General features: G+C 33.2%; 2 protein-coding genes across 51 annotated transcripts; both read right to left on the minus strand.

Moving 5' to 3' along the window:
* Nucleotides 1-35: 35 nt before the first annotated feature.
* On the minus strand, nucleotides 36-3418 carry LOC112756036 (receptor-like protein EIX2). Its single transcript, XM_025804440.2, has one exon. It carries the CDS (start codon nucleotides 3360-3362, stop codon nucleotides 180-182), a length of 3183 nt encoding a protein of 1060 aa, XP_025660225.1. The 5' UTR covers nucleotides 3363-3418; the 3' UTR covers nucleotides 36-179.
* An 8712-nt stretch (nucleotides 3419-12130) lies between these two features.
* On the minus strand, nucleotides 12131-18241 carry LOC112756037 (protein LNK1-like). 50 transcript variants are annotated; one of them, XR_011862722.1, is made up of 14 exons: nucleotides 17495-18241; nucleotides 17338-17400; nucleotides 17133-17212; nucleotides 16841-16945; nucleotides 16260-16360; nucleotides 15705-15760; nucleotides 15460-15584; nucleotides 15147-15331; nucleotides 14338-14492; nucleotides 13860-13931; nucleotides 13689-13781; nucleotides 13116-13394; nucleotides 12848-12993; nucleotides 12131-12447 (listed from the first exon to the last, which is right to left on the minus strand). XR_011862722.1 is itself a non-coding variant. In XM_072197817.1 (14 exons), the coding sequence occupies exons 12-14, from the start codon at nucleotides 13152-13154 to the stop codon at nucleotides 12540-12542; spliced, it is 336 nt and encodes a 111-aa protein (XP_072053918.1). In that variant the 5' UTR covers nucleotides 13155-13394; nucleotides 13689-13781; nucleotides 13860-13931; nucleotides 14338-14492; nucleotides 15147-15331; nucleotides 15460-15584; nucleotides 15705-15760; nucleotides 16271-16360; nucleotides 16727-16744; nucleotides 16841-16945; nucleotides 17133-17212; nucleotides 17338-18228; the 3' UTR covers nucleotides 12131-12539. The 50 variants fall into 50 exon arrangements, 15 of the variants coding, with proteins under 15 accessions (XP_072053918.1, XP_072053912.1, XP_072053911.1 ...); XR_011862733.1 differs by having other exon boundaries at nucleotides 13236-13394; nucleotides 17495-18221; XR_011862723.1 differs by having other exon boundaries at nucleotides 13157-13394; nucleotides 17495-18221.
* Between the last annotated feature and the right edge of the window lie 3835 nt (nucleotides 18242-22076).

Consider the following 22076-nt stretch of genomic DNA (forward strand, 5'->3'; position numbering starts at 1 on the left):
ATTATTATAGCGACAACAATACTAAGTGGATTACATTTTAACAAGCCAAGCAGGACAAGTGCATATTCATTTTTATTTCCACTATTATACAAGAAAAGGGGAAAACAAAGAAAACATTACAAACTCATCACATACACACAAAAGAAAAACCAGAAAATTAAAACATTAGAAACATAAAGTCACATACATGATTGGAGTTTGTACCACATGTCATCAAGGAAACTGTAATATGCATACCTCCATGATTTGTATATGAACAATGGACCAACAAATCCCCAAAATCCCACTATAAATCCAAAGGCCACACTCACAAATAACCACTTCACTCCATCATTCTTTCTCTCTTTTTCATTCTCATCAGGAACTTCGCCCTCCATGCTACACTTGAGCAGCAATGGTGGACCACATAGCTTGTTGCCTACAAAACTGGATGCTTCAAAGCTTTGCAACTGAGTGCCCGTTGGGATTTTGCCCTCCAGGTGATTGTAGGACAAGTCTAGCTTGTTTAGGAAGTTCAAGTTTGTGATGCTTTGAGGGATCTCCCCTGTGAGTTGGTTGCCTGAGAAATCAATGGATTCCAATAACTCCATATTGCCAATACTTTGAGGGATGTGACCACTTAACTCATTCTTGGACAAGTTCAAATAAATCAGACCAGATAGGTTTGTGATTTCCATTGGTATTCCCCCAGACAATTTATTAGATGAAAGATCAATGTTTTTCACTAAGCCCAGAATGTTGTTGTACTCAGCATCATTTCCTTTCACCCATAGGAACATGCTTATAGTATCACTTGCATATCCCATGTATTCATGGAAGGATGAACTTGCACTAGTTTTATTTATCATGGCACTCAAATGGTTCAAACAATTTGGTATAGTGCCTGACAAATTATTTAGTGCAAGGTCCAAAACTTGGAGAAACTTCATATCACATAATCCGCTGGGAATGTTACCAGAAAGATTATTGGATCGCAGCCGAAGAAATTTTAAATTTACCAACCTTTCTCCAACCCATCTAGGAATATTCCCAGTGAGGTTATTTTCTCCAAGATCCAACAAAATCAACTCCTTGTTTTCCTTTAAACTGACAGGAAATTTTCCAGAGAGTGTGTTGTTTCGTATACGCAAAAATCGTAGGCTTGATAAAGAGCCCATGGAAGCAGGCAAGCTTCCAATAAAAGAGTTGCTTTCTAAGTTGACCTCCCCTAGGTATGGCCACATCCTCCAACAGTTGGGAATTTTTCCAGATAAGTTGTTTGATGCAAGATTGAGGATTCCTAAGCCTTTTGGTATGTCAGATTTTTGACAAAGAAAATCCATTAATAACCCATAAAATGAATTATGCGAGAGATCTACCCAAACCACATCCTCACTCACAGAGGGTAAATTTCCATGAAGATTGTTTGAGCTAAGATCAACTGCTCCAAAAAATTTGAAAATCTTTGATTCTTTTGGGAGCTTGCCATGGATATGATTGTGAGACAAGTTCAAATACTCATAATGATAATAACTTGTTTCCCAAAACCAAATGGGAATGGAATCAGAAATCCCAGCCTTAGATAGATCCAAATATTGAAGATCATTTTGTGACTGAATCCATGATGGAAAGCTTGGACCTAACTTCCACGAGCTCATTTTCAAGTGAGAAAGTTGAAATTTTGGTTTCCAACTGGGATTCACTTTTAAAGTGAAATTGTTACTTGATGCTGAAAGCACTTGTAAAGTAGTGAAATTGGCAAGGTCATCTTCATGTACAATCCCTTGAAATAAATTGTCATCTATGGCAAGATATAACAATTTAGTAAATGATGCAAGAATTTTAAATGGATTTCCAGTAAGATGATTTTCGGAGAAATCGACAAATCTTAATGAGGAAAGCTTTGTGAATGATTGAGGAAGTTCTCCAATAATCTTGTTGCTGGAGAGATCAAGCATTTCAAGATTTTGAAACATTTCAAGTTGATTGGTGAGGTGACCTGAGATTTGAGAAGTTGAAGCCACAAGAGTGTTGAGTTGATGAGAAACACATGGGATGAGAATTTGTAAGATTTCAGAAAGTTGTTGATTGCATTTGAGATATGAGAAATAGATGTGTCTCAAATTGCATAGCTTTCTAAAAGAGGATGCTATTCCTCCTTCAAACTGATTGTCTGACAAATCAAGGCTAACAAGAGAAGTCAAATTCCCCAAAACAGTTGGAATTTCTCCTTCAAACTGATTGTCTGACAAATCAAGGGTAACAAGAGAAGTCAAATTCCCCAAAGTATTAGAAATAGTCCCAGTCAGATGGTTATCTTCTAAGTTCAAAGATTTGAGACGATGAAGACCGTATAACCAATCTGGTATATGGGATGAGAATGAATTGAGTGACAAATCAAGATTTTCAAGCATGGTAAGGTTTTGAATACCATCGGGAATTGGACCTCCAATATCAACCGAGCTATTATAATGTGAACGGTATGTAAGAGAAACAAGTTTGTGCAACTGAAAGACCCACTTGGGAGCAACAGAAATGGTGAGAGAAAGCAGGGACGAAAAGTTAAGTTTGGATGGTTGCTTATAATCACCCAAACTACAAGCTTGTAAGTTTAAGTCTTGCAAAGAAGGGAGAGCTTGCATAGTGTGTAGCCAATTAAATGATTTGGATAGGTTAGCACCACTCAAATCAAGATACTCAAGGGAGGTAAGACCCAAAAGCCAATCAGCATTTTCAACAACCAATGATTCATCATAATAACTTGGGAGGCCAAGATGGATTAAATTGGTGAGATTGCCAATTTGATGTGGAAGTTTTCCATAGGCAACATATGGTAGGTCAAGATAGAGCAAATTAGAGAGATTCCCAATCTGATGAGGAATGTTGCCATCAAATTCGGAATAAGAGAGGTCAAGGTGAGTTAAGGAGGTGATTCGAAAAAGGAAAGTAGGAAATTGCATACCTCCAAAACTATTGCCGCTCAAGTCCAAGTAATTCAGATGTTTCAATTCAACAACAGAATCATTTATCGCTCCACTAAACCTGGACCTCTCGTAAGCGAGCGAGACAGCAACGGGAAAGGGATATTCATCATATTCTGATTGTAATGGTAGAGTAGTGTTGAGGTGAAGGTGAAGGATGTGGAAAGTTAGATGACTACAAACAACATAATCCCAGTGGCAGCAATTGGGATTGGAAGCATTCCAAGAAGAGAGCCTGTTGGAAGGGTCAGTGAGATGATGCTTGAATCTTAGAAGTGCTTCGCGCTCACTTGGAATGCACTCAATCAACTCTGACTCAGAAGACGTTAGCAACGTCATGCAATAAAGGTGAACAAAGATAAGCACAAGCATGCCAGTGTAAGTGTTTGTGTTTGGAGACATGTTTCTGTGTGTTTCCACATTCAACTCCTTTCTACTATTTATAATGGCTCTAGACACATTTTAATTTGAAATGCTCCACCACTACTAATATATGTGGCTTAATGTTACCACTTAAAAATCTAAAAAAAAATTTACATTTTTTACAAATTTATAAATTTAAAATAAAAAAATAAATAATTTTTTAAAATTTATTAAAAATTACTCTTTGACTCATTAATATCTAAAAATTATTATGAGAAATGCTAGGGGACCAGCAACTTTTGTAATTTGTAGCCATCAAATAGCCATCAATGATGGTTTTAATGGTGTGAGATTGATGTGAATTTTTATCCAATGACTCACTTTTCTTTGCTGGTTACATGCTGGCCAGAATTTAACAAAGTTGCTGGTCCCTAGACTTTTCTAATTAGTATTAGTATTTTGATGTTGAAAAACTGAATATAAATTATAATATATATATAACTTTCTAAAATGACATATAAATTAAAATTTTATTTAAATTTTTTAAATTATTTTTAATTTATATTTTATATTTTAATATATATATTTTATATAAATAATTAATTTAATAATTGATTTTTAGTATATTATATTCGTATTGTGATCAATTATATTAAGAGAAAGTTGAGGGAACAAACACTTTTATTAAAATTTGGCCAATACTTAATCATAAAAAAAAGAGCAATCTCACATCATTAGATATAATCTTGCACCATTAAAAACACTAATGATAACTAATTAAGGAGTACAAAATACAAAACTTGTTGTCCTAACACTCTTATTATATTAATGCCGGTCACTATTCAAATTGGAATGTGGGAAAAATTTGATTTAGTGGTGTCATTGTTGTTGATAGTGAAAAATTATTTATTTTAAAATATTTAAATAAAAAAGAAAATTAATGACCTCAAAAAAATTCGTCTTGTTATCTACACAGATACTTTGTCTATTGTAACATAACTCTAAAGTCTTGGTCTTTGTTTTCATTTATATATAGAACACAAAGTGTTTGTAATTTAGGATTTGAAATTTGTTTGAACATTGAGGAACGCAGCCATTTTTATATGTACCCTAAAATCTAATACCATAACTATTAAATCTTCTATTGTCTAAAATTAAGAGTATGATAGTTTTTATAAATATAAAACAATTCTTATTTTTTGAACTAATTTTTAGAGTAACTTAGATTCATTTAATTTCTTATATAATATCAGAGCAAAAATTAAAAATTGTCATTGGACCAAACTCTCACACCACAACAAATTCATCAAACCGTCTTTAAATTTCACACTCCAAATCTTTGTCTAATCCTAAAATAATTCTTATAAATATAAGGCAACCCTTATTTCTTATTAGTATATTTTTAGAGTAAGTTAGGCCATTTAATTTCTTATAATAACGTAACATAAGAAGCCTATTATTTTGGTTTTGGTTCCTTAAAGTATATTCCCTACTATCCAAAAACACAAAGAGGCACAAGATGAAAAGAGCCTAGCAGCGGAAACGACACAAATGTCCAATACAAGAACAATATGGAAGCACTCACAACATAATATGGCAGCAACTATAACAAGCAAATATAGCAAGTAAAGCAATAATAAGAACACACCGAGATTTTAACGTGGAAAACCCCTTCAATGTGAGAGGTAAAAACCACGAGTCATCCAGACCAATGAAATAGCTCCACTATAATCAAATGAGGTACAAGAGAGTCTCAAACAAAGCACAAAAATGTGCATATAACCAGCCAAAACATCAAAGCACCAAAGCTCACAAATGAAAAGCAAGAAGATGAAATATACCCAAAAACAGAGCTACTGTCGAAGCCAATTTCTCCCTCTGCAGACCTCCAATTAAAATCTTCACCGTCCAGAATGAAGAACTAGATGTGAAGAATCTACAGTTCAAATTTCACGTCGATCCAACGGTGAAAGAATGAGAAAATACCGTTCCAAAATTGCTGCTCTGTGTAAAAACGGGAAACCTAATTTCTCTCTTGCAAAGCCAATTTCTCTCACTGCAAATCTCCAATCAACATCTCCACCGACCAGAATGAAGAACAAGATGATAGGAACATGCAGTTTAAATTTCAAGCCGATCCAACGGTGAACAATTGAGAAACTGCCATTTGAGATTTACTGCTTTGGGCAAAAACAGAAATTCTGTTTTTCCCTTCTCTCTCACTTGGTGGCTACTCTCTCTCACTCTCAATGACCCCCAAAAATCTGAATTAGGGTTGTGGCACAATGGGTGCAAGAGACACCCTTAAAATGTTGGGCTTGGGCCTCACAAAGGAGAGAAAAAAACCCAACAAATCTCCCCCTTCTCGACTAGGTGGAGGCTCTCGCCATTCCGGCGATCAAACAACATGTTTCAAACTATTCTCTTGACAATGCTTTTGTCATCATATCAGCACCATTGTCATCAGTGTGAACTTTCTCAAGTTCCAACAACTTGAAATCTAACACATCCCGTATCCAGTGATACCTAACATCAATATGTTTAGATCTTGGATGAAAAGTAGAATTCTTGGCAAGATGAATAGCACTTTGGCTATCACACAACAACACATAACGGTCTTGCTTGAAACCAAGTGCTGCAAGAAACTTCTTCATCCACAACAACGCTTTACATGCTTCAGTTGCTGCAATAAACTCTGCCTCTGTGGTAGAAAGTGCAACACACTTTTGTAGCCTTGACTGCCATGAAATAGCTCCCCCTGCAAACTTGACCAAATAACCTGAAGTAGACTTTCGAGAATCAATATCTCCTGCCATGTCTGCATCAGTAAAGCCAACTAGCAAAGGTTTCTCACCACCAAAACTCAAACTCAAGTTAGTTGTACCTTTGAGATATCTCATAATCCATTTAACAGCATTCCAATGTTCTTTACCTGGATTAGAGAGAAAACGACTCACAGTACCAACTGCATGAGCAATGTCTGGTCTAGTACACACCATAGCATACATCAAGCTTCCAACAGCTGAGGCATAAGGAATTTCATCCATTGCTTGTTTCTCCTCATCAGTGGTTGGACACTGCTTGGTACTTAACTTAAAATGAGGAGCAAAAGAACTAGCAACACATTTGGCATCATTCATGCCAAACCTTTGAAGCACCTTCTTTATGTACTTCTCCTGTGACAAATAAAGCTTCTTGGAATCTCTATAACGAGTAATAGTCATACCCAAAATTTGTTTGGCAGGACCCAAGTCCTTCATAGCAAAGAACTTACTCAATTGTTTCTTCAACTCATTAATCCTCAAAGCATTCTTGCCCACAATCAAAATATCATCCACATAAAGCAAAAAAATGATAAAATCATCATCAGAAAATTTTTGCACAAATACACAATGATCTGAAGTTGTCTTACGGTAACCATGCTTCCCCATAACAGATTCAAACTTCTTGTACCACTGTCTTGGAGCTTGCTTCAACCCATAAAGACTCTTCTTAAGCTTGCACACAAAATCTTCCTTTCCTTTAACAACAAAGCCCTCCGGTTGCTCCATGTAAATCTCCTTGTCTAAATCACCATGAAGAAAAGCTGTCTTCACATCCATTTGCTCAATCTCCAAATCAAGAGACGCTGCTAATCCAAGCACAGCACGAATGGATGACATCCTCACAACAGGAGAAAAGATCTCCTCATAATCAACACCTTTTCTCTGGCTAAAGCCTCTAACAACCAATCTAGCCTTATACCGAGGCTTAGAATTGTGTTCTTCATTCTTGATTCTGAATACCCATTTGTTCTTCAAAACTCGCATACCCTTCGGTAGCTTCACCAACTCATAGGTATCATTCTCAAGCAAGGACTTCATTTCTTCTTGCATAGCTTCAAGCCATTGAGCTTTGCTTTCATCTTCAACAGCCTCTCCAAAGCATTCAGGTTCTCCCCCATCAGTCAACAAAACAAACTCATGTGGAGAATACCTTGACAAAGGCTTTCTCTCTCTTGTAGACCTTCTAAGTGCATTTGCAGGAATTTCTAAAGCTGGTTCTTCATCTTGATCATCATCACCAACTTCATCAAGTATTGGATCAACTGTTCCATCTTCACTTGCACTTGTATCATGCTCATTATTTTGAGCTTCAACTCTACCATCTTCTACCATAGGCATAGAGGGAGTAATATCCAAGTCAGAAAAATCATCACTAGGCTGAACCATTGGCTTTTCCGCATTATCAACATCCTTCAATGTTTGGTCTTCAACAAAGACAACATCTCTACTCCGAATCACCTTCTTGTTAACAGGATCATAAAACCTATAACCAAACTCATCCATGCCATAGCCAATAAAAATACATTGCCTAGTTTTTACATCAAGCTTAGATCTCTCATCTTTAGGAATATGAACAAAAGCTTTACATCCAAAGACTCTTAAATGATCATAAGAAACATCTTTACCTGACCATACCTTCTCTGGCACTTCAAATTGCAAGGGAACACACGGTGTCCGGTTCAAGACATGAACAACAGTGCTCAAAGCTTCACCCCAAAAGGATTTTGCCAATCCAGACTGTGACAATAAGCACCTAACTCTTTCAACCAATGTTCTGTTCATCCTTTCAGCCAAGCCATTCAACTGAGGAGTCTTCGGAGGAGTCTTCTGATGTCTTATACCATGCTCTTTACAATAAGCATCAAATGGACCTGAGTACTCACCACCATTGTCAGTACGAATACATTTCAACTTCTTCCCAGTTTCTCTTTCAACAGAAGCTTGAAATTGCTTGAACACATTCAAAACTTGATCTTTGGTCTTCAAAGTGTAAACCCATAATTTCCTAGAATGATCATCAATAAAGGTTACGAAATAGATAGACCCTCCAAGTGTTCTTGTCTTCATCGGCCCACATACATCAGAATGCACCAAGTCAAGTATCTCTGACTTCCTTGAAGGTGGGTGGCTCTTGAAAGAAACCCTGTTCTGTTTCCCAGCAAAGCAATGGTTGCACTTTTGCAAAGCAACCTTACAACCAGATAAAAGATTTCTCTTGGATAACATATTCATGCCCTTCTCACTCATATGACATAATCTCTTATGCCATAAATCAGTTTCATCAACAAACTCAGCAGCATTAACAACATCTTTCACAATCTTTGCTTGAGTTAAATAAAGAGTAGAGTGTCGAGTACCTCTAGCAACAACCATGGAACCCTTGGTGAGCTTCCACTTATCACGAGAGAATGAGCTATCCAAGTCTTCATCACACAACTTACCAACAGAAAGTAAGTTCAACCGAATATCTGGAACATGCTTCACACGCTTCAAAGTCAACTTGGTACCATTGGAGGTTTCCAAGCAAACCTGTCCAACACCGGCACATTTTGCAACACCTTGATGAGCCATTTTTACATCACCAAAATCACCAGGAGTATAGGACGTAAACAAATCCCTCCTAGATGTAACATGAATAGAAGCACCGCTATCAATCACCCAACTAGTGCTATTATCAACAAGGTTAACAGATTCAAACTCCTCAACAACAAGAAAATCATCATGAGTTACATTAACCTTGTCTTCCTTGCTACCATCATCTTTATTTGTGCTCTTGTCTTTACTTGCCTTGGCTTTCTCCTTCTTTAGCTGCCAACAAAATTTCTTCACATGTCCCTTTTGACCACAATGATGACATTCAATATTCTTATACTTTCCTCGAGACTTGCTTCTGCTTTGATCTCTACCTTTAGGACCTCGACTTTTGCTTCTCCCCCTAGACTCAGAAACAAGAACATCTGAATGTGTAGTCGATGTACCTTGTGACTTTCTTCTCATCTCTTCATTCAAAACACTGCTCTTGGCAAGATCCATAGAGATTACACCATCAGGAGCAGAATTGGACAATGACATTCTGAGAATTTCCCACGAGTCTGGTAAGGAGCCAAGAAGTAACAATCCTTGAACCTCTTCATCAAACTTGATACCCATGGAAGATAACTGATTCATAATTCCATGGAAATTATTCAAGTGATCTGTCATTGATGTCCCATCTGTATACTTCAAAGCCAACAACTGCTTGATCAAAAACATCTTGTTATTCCCAGTTTTTCGAGCATACAACTGTTCAAGCTTAATCCAAAGAGTCCGAGCATGTGTCTCTCCAATAATATGGTTCAACACATTATCGTCAACCCACTGCCTAATATATCCACAGACTTGTCTATGCAACAAAGTCCAATCATCATCAGATTTATCATTAGGCTTCTCTGTACCAAAAACTGGTTGATGAAAATTCTTGACATAAAGCAAATCTTCCATTTTTTACTTCCACAAATCATAATTAGGACCATTAAGAGTGATCATCCTACTAGTATTAGTATTAGCTTCCATTGTTCACAAACTCACAAGCCCAGAAAAATACCAACAAGCTCTGATGCCAGTATGAAAAGAGCCTAGCAGCGGAAACGACACAAATGTCCAATACAAGAACAATATGGAAGCACTCACAACACAATATGGCAGCAACTATAACAAGCAAATATAGCAAGTAAAGCAATAATAAGAACACACCGAGATTTTAACGTGGAAAACTCCCTCAATGTGAGAGGTAAAAACCACGAGTCGTCCAGACCAATGAAATAGCTCCACTATAATCAAATGAGGTACAAGAGAGTCTCAAACAAAGCACAAAAATGTGCATATAACCAGCCAAAACATCAAAGCACCAAAGCTCACAAATGAAAAGCAAGAAGATGAAATATACCCAAAAACAGAGCTACTGTCGAAGCCAATTTCTCCCTCTGCAGACCTCCAATTAAAATCTTCACCGTCCAGAATGAAGAACTAGATGTGAAGAATCTACAGTTCAAATTTCACGTCGATCCAACGGTGAAAGAATGAGAAAATACCGTTCCAAAATTGCTGCTCTGTGTAAAAACGGGAAACCTAATTTCTCTCTTGCAAAGCCAATTTCTCTCACTGCAAATCTCCAATCAACATCTCCACCGACCAGAATGAAGAACAAGATGATAGGAACACGCAGTTTAAATTTCAAGCCGATCCAACGGTGAACAATTGAGAAACTGCCATTTGAGATTTACTGCTTTGGGCAAAAACGGGAATTCTGTTTTTCCCTTCTCTCTCACTTGGTGGCTACTCTCTCTCACTCTCAATGACCCCCAAAAATCTGAATTAGGATTGTGGCACAATGGGTGCAAGAGACACCTTCAAAATGTTGGGCTTGGGCCTCACAAAGGAGAGAAAAAAACCCAACACAAGATTCATCGGCATAGTAACTAGTAAGTGCATTATTCACCAAGTAACAACACAGCAACGCAACGGACATTGTTATGAGAGTAAGTTGAAGGGGTCAGTAAGTTAGTTAACTATGCAAAGAATTTTTGTGTAAAACACAAAATAATAAATATTTTACGTTATAAACGGATAGAAGTAGCTATTATTAGTAATATCAACATCTTCGATATAAAATTTGGCTAAGGCTCGATGTTATTGATCGTGAAAAATATTCTTTATTTTAAAATATATAAATAAATATATAAAATTAGTGACCTCAAAAAAAAAAAAAAAAAAAAAACTCGACGTGTTATCTACACATTATTTAACTTTAGAGTCTTTGGTTTTTTTTTCTATTCCCATTTGGATGTTAGTAATAATGTATCTTTCTTTTCTTTCATTTGGATTTTATTATAAGTCCTTATTCCCTGCGAATGAATGATTAACATCAAGAATTCCAAGCTAAACCGTGTAAAGTTGGAAAGTGGAAACTTATTATGGAAGAACCAGTCAACCATAATTAATGTGTTGACAAATCAACAAGAATCACTACTATATAATTGACTTTTACTAATATTTAAAAAATATTATTAAATCATATTAAAATATTATCTATATATATTAGTAATATTTTAACAAATATTAAATATATCATATTTTATTAAAAAGTTTTACTAACATTTTTTAAAAAATTTAATAATACTTGGTAAAAATATTACAATAGATTTTCTATAGTAATATTATGAAAAATGTTATAATAGACTTTTTTTAGTAACATTTAAAGAAATGTTACAATAAATATATTTTGTAACATTTAAAAAATATTACAATAGATATTTTATGTAACACTTAAAAAAATGTTACCATAAATATTTTTTGTAACACTTAGAAAAATATTACTATAGATAGTTTTTATAACACTTAAAAAATGTTACAAAAGATTTAAAGTAATATTTTTTTAGTTATATTATATTATTTTTTATTTTATATTATACATAATATAAATATACTAAAATTAATTACTACAACATAAAATATTTCTACAACTAGAAAATGGATTAATACAGACAGATTTACAGACGGATTTAGTCTTTATTACAGACGGATTTTTGGTTAGCGACGAAATTACCGACGGATTTTGTCCCTCTATAAAAGTCCCGTCGGAAATTATTTACCGACGGATTTTTTTTCCGTCGAAAAATTACAGACAAATTTTTACCAGTTACCGACGGATTTTTTCTCTGTAAATTTTCTATCTATTTCCCAAAGACGACGCACTTTCAAACGGATTTTCCGTCTATAATTACAGACGGATTTTCATACGGATTTTCCGACGGATTTTTCGTCTGTAATTACAGACGGATTTTCCGACAGATTTTCCGTCTGTAATTTGAACTTTGGAAAATCATCTCACATTCTGATTACAGACAGAAAATTCGTCTGTAAATCCGTCAGTAAGGTAAAATAGAATTTTTTTTATTTTTCTAATTACGAAATAAACTTGTTTTCATACAAAATAAATATAAATTTAATATAAATTTTATCTAATTTTATTCGAATATTTATAATATTTCAAAAAATAAACAAATTCATCGTATTATCAAACTAAAAGAAAAGTACTATAAATAAACAAGTCAATATAATTCAAAACATAAACAAAGTATAATCCCCAAGCAACACTGGTTTACAAGGAAATACATGAGCACAGACTGAACATTAGTTGTTCAATTCTTCTAAGATCCATTCAACGTTTTCTCTTTCTCTTGGCGACTTGTTCTGCTAAGACCTCTGGGTTTCTTCTGCGTGCCACAATAATTTTTTGAGGAGTGGAGGAGTGATAACCACTGCAGAAAGCATAGAAAAACAATTGAATAAAGAAAATAAAGCAAGGATCAAACGATTATATTCTACTTCATTCATTTAAACATGTTAAGAATTAATGAAAGCATATCGTGGCACTGGATTTGAAAGGTATAGTATCATAAGGATGCGACATTGGTTGATCACGGGGCCTATGAAACAGTAAGTGTGCTATAGATCGATCAATGGGGTTTGTGTCAGTTTCCATATCCATGAATCTCATACACCTGAATGAAGTTGCAGGTTATACTTATCAAGAAGATTAAATAGCATTATATTTTTGCAATAAATTAAAAAAGTTTGTTTAACAGTACTTTCTATGCACTGACATTAAGTACTTATAACTCTGAGCAATAAAACTGAAGTGAAGACAGCAACCAATACCTGCTACCATTATGTGGCACCATTGATTTGCATGCTTGATCATCTCCGGTGCAACCATTTGCAATTGAGTCATTATGTCTTTGCTCGGCATTCTTAGCCAAACGGTATAGACTATCCCTTAGGCACAATTTGGTTCTAATATCCAACTGCAGCCAAGCAAAATTTTGTTACCGAAGTAAATTATAATCAATGAAACTGATGAACTTGCAGCAACAATTATAAATAGATAACAATTTTAGCATTAAAGATTTACATCTTGGAACCTTACCAAAGAATGAAAAAGGAAAAGAAAGATTATCACGCACATGCCTTAAAACACTGATGGCAGTGCGAAACTTCAAAGAGTCACTAGACCTTGAAGATAATGCCACCCATGAAAAGGACAGACCTACTAGGGAGGAGAGACTATTTCTTCCTGACTTGCATATAGAACAAAGCCCACAATATGCCACAAATTTATTACTTTGACATTTCTTGTATTCTCAATCCACTGAAGAATTTTCTTGTAAGGAGATAATATTCGACTGCGATCCCACTCATCCAAAACCTGTGATAATTCAGAGTTCAATAAAGATTCATTCAATCAATAAGAGCAAAGGCAAACAGCAAAGCACACAAATGGAGACAGAAATGTACAATAAAACTCAACAGAATCCACACACCAGTAAGTAGCAGCAGCACAAGAAAAGCTAATAACTAATCTTACAGTAGTTTTCAAAATAACCATAAAAATTTTAATAAACGAAGTCTTAAATCCAATAATAAGGTACACAACACACAGGACTAGCAACCAGAAAGAAGTAAACTAAATTCACAATATTCACAAAATGCAGCTACTTACAGTGAGCTTAGTAAGCCCTTGAATTCCTTCCAAGGTTTCTAATTTGTTCTCCAAAACGGATAACAATTTCAAATTAACGCATGACCTCAACCCCTGCGGTACCATACATAAGAAGCCAATCAGAATGCCCATAAGATTTATTCTTTCAGAAAAGAAAGAAAAAGAGAGTACCTCTAGTGAAGTTAGGTTGTTGAGTTTAAGGTCGAGCTTCTCCAGATTGCTGAAGCTGGACAAACAAGAGACCTACGCATTTACCAAAACTGAAAAAGTTAATATATAAAATGATGATCAAGAAATGAAATGAAACAGTACAAGTAATTTAAATTGCACAATAATGAGAAAAGAAGTTGACTCCAGAGGAAACCACAATAACCAAACATAATTGAGGTGAAATATCTTAGACACCAAAATTTCAAGTCCTGACCCCATACTCTCTTTTTTTGTTATTAAGATTGCCAAAAAATAAAAAGAGCACAACTAGCAAGATGACCCCATTAACTTTTAAGATATACTCAAGTTTTCTTGATATGAAGAATGTGAGTTTAAACCTTATTATTAATCATTACACAATAACTTTTATATGTCAACGTTTTAAACTTCAAAATTTAGTTAAGAGCCATGGTAGTGTAATACATCATTAGATACTTACAGATCTCCTTTTGACATATATCGCTTCACTATAATCTCATTTTGTTGGGCATCACGTCCACTAATAATCAAATAGTTCTCACTGCTAATGAACCAATTAAATTTCTCAAACCAGTGAACTTTTCGCATATGTGAAATTGTGGCAACACTTTTTTCCTGAAAAAAAAATTGTTGAACAAATGAGCAAATTACATAAGTAGTCTTTTATTTTAAGATTAAAAAGAATAGATGAAAAGTTGCAAAAGCAGTCATATATAAAATGATGATCAAGAAAAGAAAAAAGAAAAAGACTATTAGCTTGGTTGTCATGCAGTTCTACATATTGCTCGTTCAGCGATAAAATGGCTATCTTTATCTAAATATTTATTTTATTTATTTTTGGGTTAGACAAAGAAACTAAAGACTACTAAGGCACCCTCCAAAACAATAAAAGGACAGCAAAAAGGAAGAGCCTAATATCATAGATATAGCAAAAGGATAATTTTATTCCATGATCATAGCACATAGGAAGATCATACTGTATGAGCAATCAACATTTTTTGTCATTAAGTATATGAATATGAATAGCACGTAGGAAGATCATACTGTACTCTATGAATGATACACTATAGACTACCATAACAATATAGACATCCAAATTCCAAGAATGTTGCAGAAATACAAATTCAGAGTATCGAATACAACATAGTACAATACATGACAAGTATACAAAAAATCAGTCACACAAGTTCAAAAGTTTTTGCCAATAATATTTGATGCATATCCACATAGAATAAAAAAAAATGAAGTATTTGTGCATCATAATCTTACCCTTATGAAACGATCTCGAACACTCTCAGCAGTGGCATAGTAAGCTTGCTCTAGCTCAAACTTGAGAGGGGAAAAATGAGGACTGAACTGAGCATGGTAACTGATATTGGAAGCAATCTCTTCAGCTTTTTCAGCTAACGGATGTGCCACTGCAGCAACCTTTGCTGCAGAAACACCATCTTTGCCTAGACAGTAGGATAAAATAAAAAGACAGTAGAAAGAGTCACTTTAAGCAGGAAATCTTTGCTTAGACATAGAAAATCACTCAGTACTCCTAATTAGCAGAGTAGTTAGCTAGAATGAAATAAATTACCTGTCACCAAAGAGGAAGCAATTTAGACTTATCACCTTTCATTTTGGCTTGGAGATTGGCTCACAATAACATCAACAGCAGCTTGGAGAACTTTATCATGAAGACAAGGAAAAGACTCCAGAATCCTAAAAGTTTATGTTTTAAAATTGAGTGTACACATTATTGAGTCTGTAAATATGACTTTCTTTATAAATTTTATAGAGGCTAATCACATTCAGCAAATTTACATGACGAAAGAAAGATACCAGAACTTATTTTGCTATGTTAGAAGTGATATTGAAGCAATTTCATTCCCATTAACCTATATAAAAAGTTGAAAACAAGATAACCATTAGTCTGATTACAAATGCCCCATAATCAACATATCTAAAATCACCTTCCACATTCATAGTCTCATGGTTTCCATTTACCTAGATCAGGTAGATCCAATTATGGAAAGTTAATTGAAAATTTAAATAGCAGAAGGTAATAGCAAGATTCTTAAAATTTTACAAATAACTCCTTAATAATTCATTGAGGTTTAATAGGAATTATTTTCTATTCCTTTCTCCAAGCTTAAGGGATTATTCCAAGTTCTAACATACAAGTTATTTTTTAAAATTAATTTTAAAATACAAGAGAAGATCAATCTACGTTTCTAGTATTTCTATAAATTATCAATCCATAGAAAAGAAATCCAACACATCATTGCTTTACCTATCAAATTCTAATTCTATACACATTGGCAAAAGACTAGTGACTCAAATTAAAATTAAAGTTTAAAACTAAAAGCTATCGGTTTCTAAAAACAGGACATATACCGTTTCCCCACCAGTCCATAAGTCTTGATCATCAGAACTCAATACACCAGCCATTTCAAGTGCAGATCTAGCCAACTTAAGATCTCCATGTAGATCTCTAACTATTAAATGAAAATTGGCTCCGGTGAGATATATAAGAGACAAAAAGCATGCATTGCTGAAAAACATTATGTCTAAAACTAATTAACAAGGAAAAAACCTATAAGCATGTTAATAGAATCAATCAATGGAAAACATCCCCATCCATTGAAACTTTCACTTTGACATTGAGAATTTCATACTAGAGTTCCACCATATAAGGGAATCAAATAAAATAAAGCATGTATGCAGTTCATCATATAGTCTGAAATTTTCAATAAAAGCAATTAGTAGTAAAATAAGTGCATTGCTGATCCTATAAGAATTCCATCATGAAATACTTGACAGTAGATACACATAAAGATGTGCTTAAGAGATCAAAGATTTACACGTCATTTACTTGAAACCTGAGGCCAAAAAGAAAATGCAAAAAATTTCTTAGCAAGAAATGTTGCAGAACAAAAGGTGACTTGCACATTATACAACCGGCATTAGTAATTTACCCAAGAACATAGATATCAGCGGGTGGAGAGGTGTGAAGCCAATCTTCAAAGTTCAAATAACTTGGAGGTGACTTCCCTGCTACATTCCAAGTGGCAACAAAGATTCTGCATGCAGAAGGAATAAAGAACTCAATAAAATAGAAGATCCTTAATTGTTGTTGTTAGAAGAAGATAGTTTAGTACAACACAGAGCTACATGAACCATACCTATAATTATAAAACCTTTTCCAACTATTTTATTTAAAACTAAGGAAAGAGAAAGTAATGTGATTGACGACAAAATTTAAAATACCTCAAAAGATATTTAGCACAGTTTATTCCAATATCCTTTGAAATTAGATAATCAAGAAGCACATGGTAATCATAATGTATCTGCAGATCAACAAGTTAAAGACAACATAATCAATAGATAAGATCTTTTATTTCTTTTTAACTAAATAATAAAATGGATAGAATTGGGGAACCTATTTGCGTGCTATGGCTACATTAACACTTGCCTCTGAAAGAAACAGATGGAAAAGGTGCAGGTGGAAAAGTATATATAGCTGTGAAGACTTTACCTGAATCAGTGAACAATATATTCCTCTTTTATTAATTTAAAAAATTCTGCAGTAGAAAGTAGAAAAAATACTTTAAAGCCTTCAAGGTCTTTACCTGAATCAGTGAACAATATATTCCTCTTTCAAAGCCTTCAAGGTCTTTACCTGAATTAGTAGAAAGTAGAAACCTACCTGCTACCAGGTACCAACCCCAGCAAGAAAGGAAAGTGAAAACAGAAAACCTAATCTAATCCTATTTCTCAGCTATTCAGAATCAAAACCTAATCTAATTCTATTTTAACAACCTAAAAATCCAATAATCAGAAAACAAATCTAACTAAAGTAATTACTAAAATCAAACTAACTAAACAAAATTAATTGAACTCAACAGAAATTAAAAGAATTTTGAAACCAAAACCTGGTCTCTACGGTTCGAACAGGGGGAAAGAGAGAGGTGGAACCACGGCTGCGGAGGAACCGATTTTGGTCGCCATGAAGCTAGGGCTTGCGCGAAGGTAGCCGCGGCATTGACTGGAGGAGATGATGGCTGTAGCGCTGAGAAGATATGCGAGCTTGAGGGGCAGTGGTGGTGGAGCTTGAGGTTGCTTTGTTCTGCGAACGAGAAAGAAGGAGAGAGACAGGGGCTGTGTTCTACTGGTTCAGTGTTTAAAAAAGAGGAGAAGAAGGAAAAGGTAGCTGCGGCGGTTAGGGTGGCCGACGGTGGTGCTGTGGGTGAGGAAAGGAGAAGAAGAAGCTCGTCGACGGAGAGGGGAATGCTAGGTTTAGCTCCTTTGATTTGGTGCTGTGAATGAACGAGCTCGGGCACAAAGGATCATAAACGCGAATATCAAACATTTTCGACGGAAAAATTTTAAATTACAGACGGATTTTTCGTCTGTAACTATTTCCCACGAAAAAAATTAAATTTTTTGACGGAATTATCGACGGATTTTCTTTTCCGTCTATAATTTATACTAATTCATTTTTTTGTTTTTCGACAAAAAATCCCTCTGAAATTCCGTCTGTATTTCCGTGGGATAAAATCCGTCGGAAATATCCGTCTGTAATAACTAGTTTTCTAGTAGTGTTCATTAAATTTACAAATTTACAAAATAAAATTTTTACAGAAGCCATCTTCCGTAGTTATAATTATCGTTTTATTCTTATATGGATATATTTGTTAGCATCTGTATCTTTTATAGGTACAAATATATAGTAATTTATTCATGTTTAAAAGTGATATAACGTCAAATTATAGTTATTTTTGGCTGATTTTCTTTGATTATCAAATATTTTCGTTAACACACTTATTTTTTTAATTATCCGTGATCTTCACAGTTCATTGAGACAATATCCTAAAAAATGAGAACTAAATATACCATATTTAAAGTGTTACTCAAATTAAATCATAACATCTATAATAATCTATTACTGTTAAAGTTGCATGGTTAGAGAGGGTACGGTCAAACTCTCATCAAGCTCTCTGTGGTGTGAGTTCAAGAGGAGAGTTTGAAGATTCTAGAGAAGAAAGTGAGAGAGATTAGTTGAGAATGAAGAAGCTGCTAGCAATAATAGAGAAACAGAGAAGGCGAAAATATGATTTGAGACACTAGTCAAACACTTTGCTGAGTTACATGAATTGCATATATATATATATATATATGAGCAGCAGTGATTACAAACTTGATATACTTAGCTGAACACTAACTAACTTAACCGTTTCTAACTAACTCTACCAGGTGGCAATTCTAACTTTAGCTTCCAAGATCCATTTACTCAGGTTACAATTACATTGTCCGATCCGCACTTGTAAGACTTTGTTAGGTGCTGTGTGGTTCCATGTGGTACTGAGTTTCTAATATGCTATCATACTACTATTTTTTTTTAATTTAAGTAGATCGAAGAAAATATATAAGTAATTATAATTAGGAGAAATGTTAGAAGAATAAATTTTTTTATTAATATTTTACGCCAAAATTTTTTTATTAATATTAACCTATACTTTGAAATAATATCTTATTTTTATACTATAAAAATTTAAAATGTAAGAATTAAGATTTAAAAATTAGTTTTTAATGTTTAAAATTATTCACGTATTAATAAAAAATAATAAATTTTGTTAATAATGTATTATTGCTCTATATTTAAAATAGATGCAATGAAAAAAAATAATAAATAAATAAAAATTATGGTTTTATATATATAAAAAAATACGCGTGATAATATATGTTACAATTTTTTTTTATTAATTATGGTTAGATAGGCCAAAATCTCTAATATGTTCTACTTTACGGCAGGTAGGCCTAGTTAATATCCTCCTTTTAATAGTAAAATTAACAAAAAATTACATAATTAAAGTTTTTTAATAAAATATGACATAATATAAAACACAAATAAAAAAAAGTCAAATTACAGACTATTTTATAATCCACAATAAAATTCAAACTTAAATTACCAATATCTGGTTTAAGATTTAATTTGTAATTTTATACTGAGTGAATGGATTGAATTCATTCTCACATAGAAAAATGCATCAATATGAATGTTTTGCTAATTAGTCCCAGTGACGTATGTCTTGTATTTTTTAAGAATTTGTAGTTGTGAATTATTGTGGAAACTCTAGGCTACTGCTTATAAACCATAAAGTCAATAACGTTATTCAATTCGTATGAGGAATTTACATACCATTACCAAAGTTCTTATATATAAATAGGGCGGGAAGTGAGTCAAGCTAGATCATGAGTCAGTTTGAGTTCGACTCGTTAATGGTTGTATAAGCTAAGTTTGTGAGCTGATGAGTTAAGTTTGAGCCTGAAATTGAACTTATAAATTAAATGAGTCGAATTTGATCTTGAATAAGCTCAGCTCATTAGTTCGTAAGCTGGTTCGATTATATATATAATTATTAATACACATATTTTATATACATTTAATCTATACTTTTAATATTATATATATACATATGAAATAGTAATATATATAATAATGATCTTAATTATTTAAAATTTTATATTTATTTTTTATATATAATTTTAATGTAGGACAAAAATAAAAAATTTATAATTTATTGATATAGAATTATAGATTATATTCCTATTATTTGAGTCAGCTCGTGAGCTTTTAAGCCGAACTTGAACTTAAAAAATATGCTCAATTGTTAATGAGCTGAACAGTGAGTCAAGTTCAATTTTTGTGAGCTGAACTTGAATTTGATTTAGCTCGACTCACTTCCAATCCTATATATAAGTTCTTAGAGGTGGAAAGATAGAATTCTAAGTGCTAAGATTTAGAGCTTTGTGATCTTTTTTGTTGTTAATTGTTTGATTGCATTGAACATTCAAAATTTTACAAAATTTTAAATATAATTTTTTTAAATAATAGTTGTTAGCCCAATCCTGCATAGCTCCACCAAAATTCGCAGTTCAACTGTATAAATTTAGTGGATTTTTTTTTTGTTTGGTAAAATCAAAATTTTAATTTAATCTATTATTTTTAACAAAGATTGACTGGTAGGTTAACATCCTAACCTTAAAACATATCCTCTAAAGTCTAAATACAAAGATGTACAAGCTTCATTAACTAACCATGAGTAAATTCTACCACAAACATCAAAAAGATTATCGGCCTAGAAAATTTGAAAATTTGATATAAATAATTAATTTGAGAGTTGATTTTTAGTGTATTATATTCGTATTATGATCAATTATATTAATGCCGGTCACTATTCAAATTGGAATGTGATAAAATTTGATTTAGTGGTGTCATTGTTGTTAATACTGAAATATTCTTTATTTAAAAATATTTAAGTAAAAAAGAAAATTAATGACCTCAAAAAAATTCGTCTTGTTATCTCCACAGACACTTTGTCTATTGTAACATAACTTTAAAGTCTTGGTCTTTGTCTTCATTTATATATATATATATATATATATATATATATATATATATATATATATATATATATATATATATATATATATGTGCAACTATGCAAGAATTTTTGTGTAAAACTCAAAATAATATATATTTTACGTTATAAACAGATGGAAGTAGCGATTATTAGTAATATCAAGGTCTTCGAGATAAAATTTGGTTAAGGCTCGATGTTATTGATCGTGAAATATTCTTTATTTTAAAAAATATAAATAAATATAGAAAATTAGTGACCTCAAAAAAAAAATAAAAATAAAAAAAAACTCGACGTGTTATCTACACTATTAATTAACTTTAGAGTCTTTGTTTCTTTTTTCTATTCCCATTTGGATGTTAGTAATAATGTATCTTTTCTTTTCTTTCATTTGGATTTTATTATAATAAGTCCTTATTCCCTGTGAATGAACGATTAACATCAAGAATTCCAAAGCCAAACCGTGTGAAATTGGAAACTTATTATGGAAGAACCACTCAACCATAATGTCTTGACAAATCAATAAGAATGGGCCCACGAATTATATATAAATGTTTAAAAGTGACATAACGTTAATCCAAACACACATAATTTTTTCACCTACCCGTAATCTTCACAGTTCATTGAGATAATATCCTAAAAATTGAGAACTAAATATACCATATTTAAAGTCTTACTCAAATTAAATCATAACATCTATAATAATCTATTACTGTTAAAGTTGCATGGTTAGAGAGGGTCAAACTCTCATCAAGCTTTTTGGTATGAGTTCAAGAGGAGAGTTTGAAGA

The sequence above is a fragment of the Arachis hypogaea genome, chromosome 6, assembly GCF_003086295.3.
Source record: "Arachis hypogaea cultivar Tifrunner chromosome 6, arahy.Tifrunner.gnm2.J5K5, whole genome shotgun sequence".
NCBI lineage: Eukaryota > Viridiplantae > Streptophyta > Magnoliopsida > Fabales > Fabaceae > Arachis > Arachis hypogaea.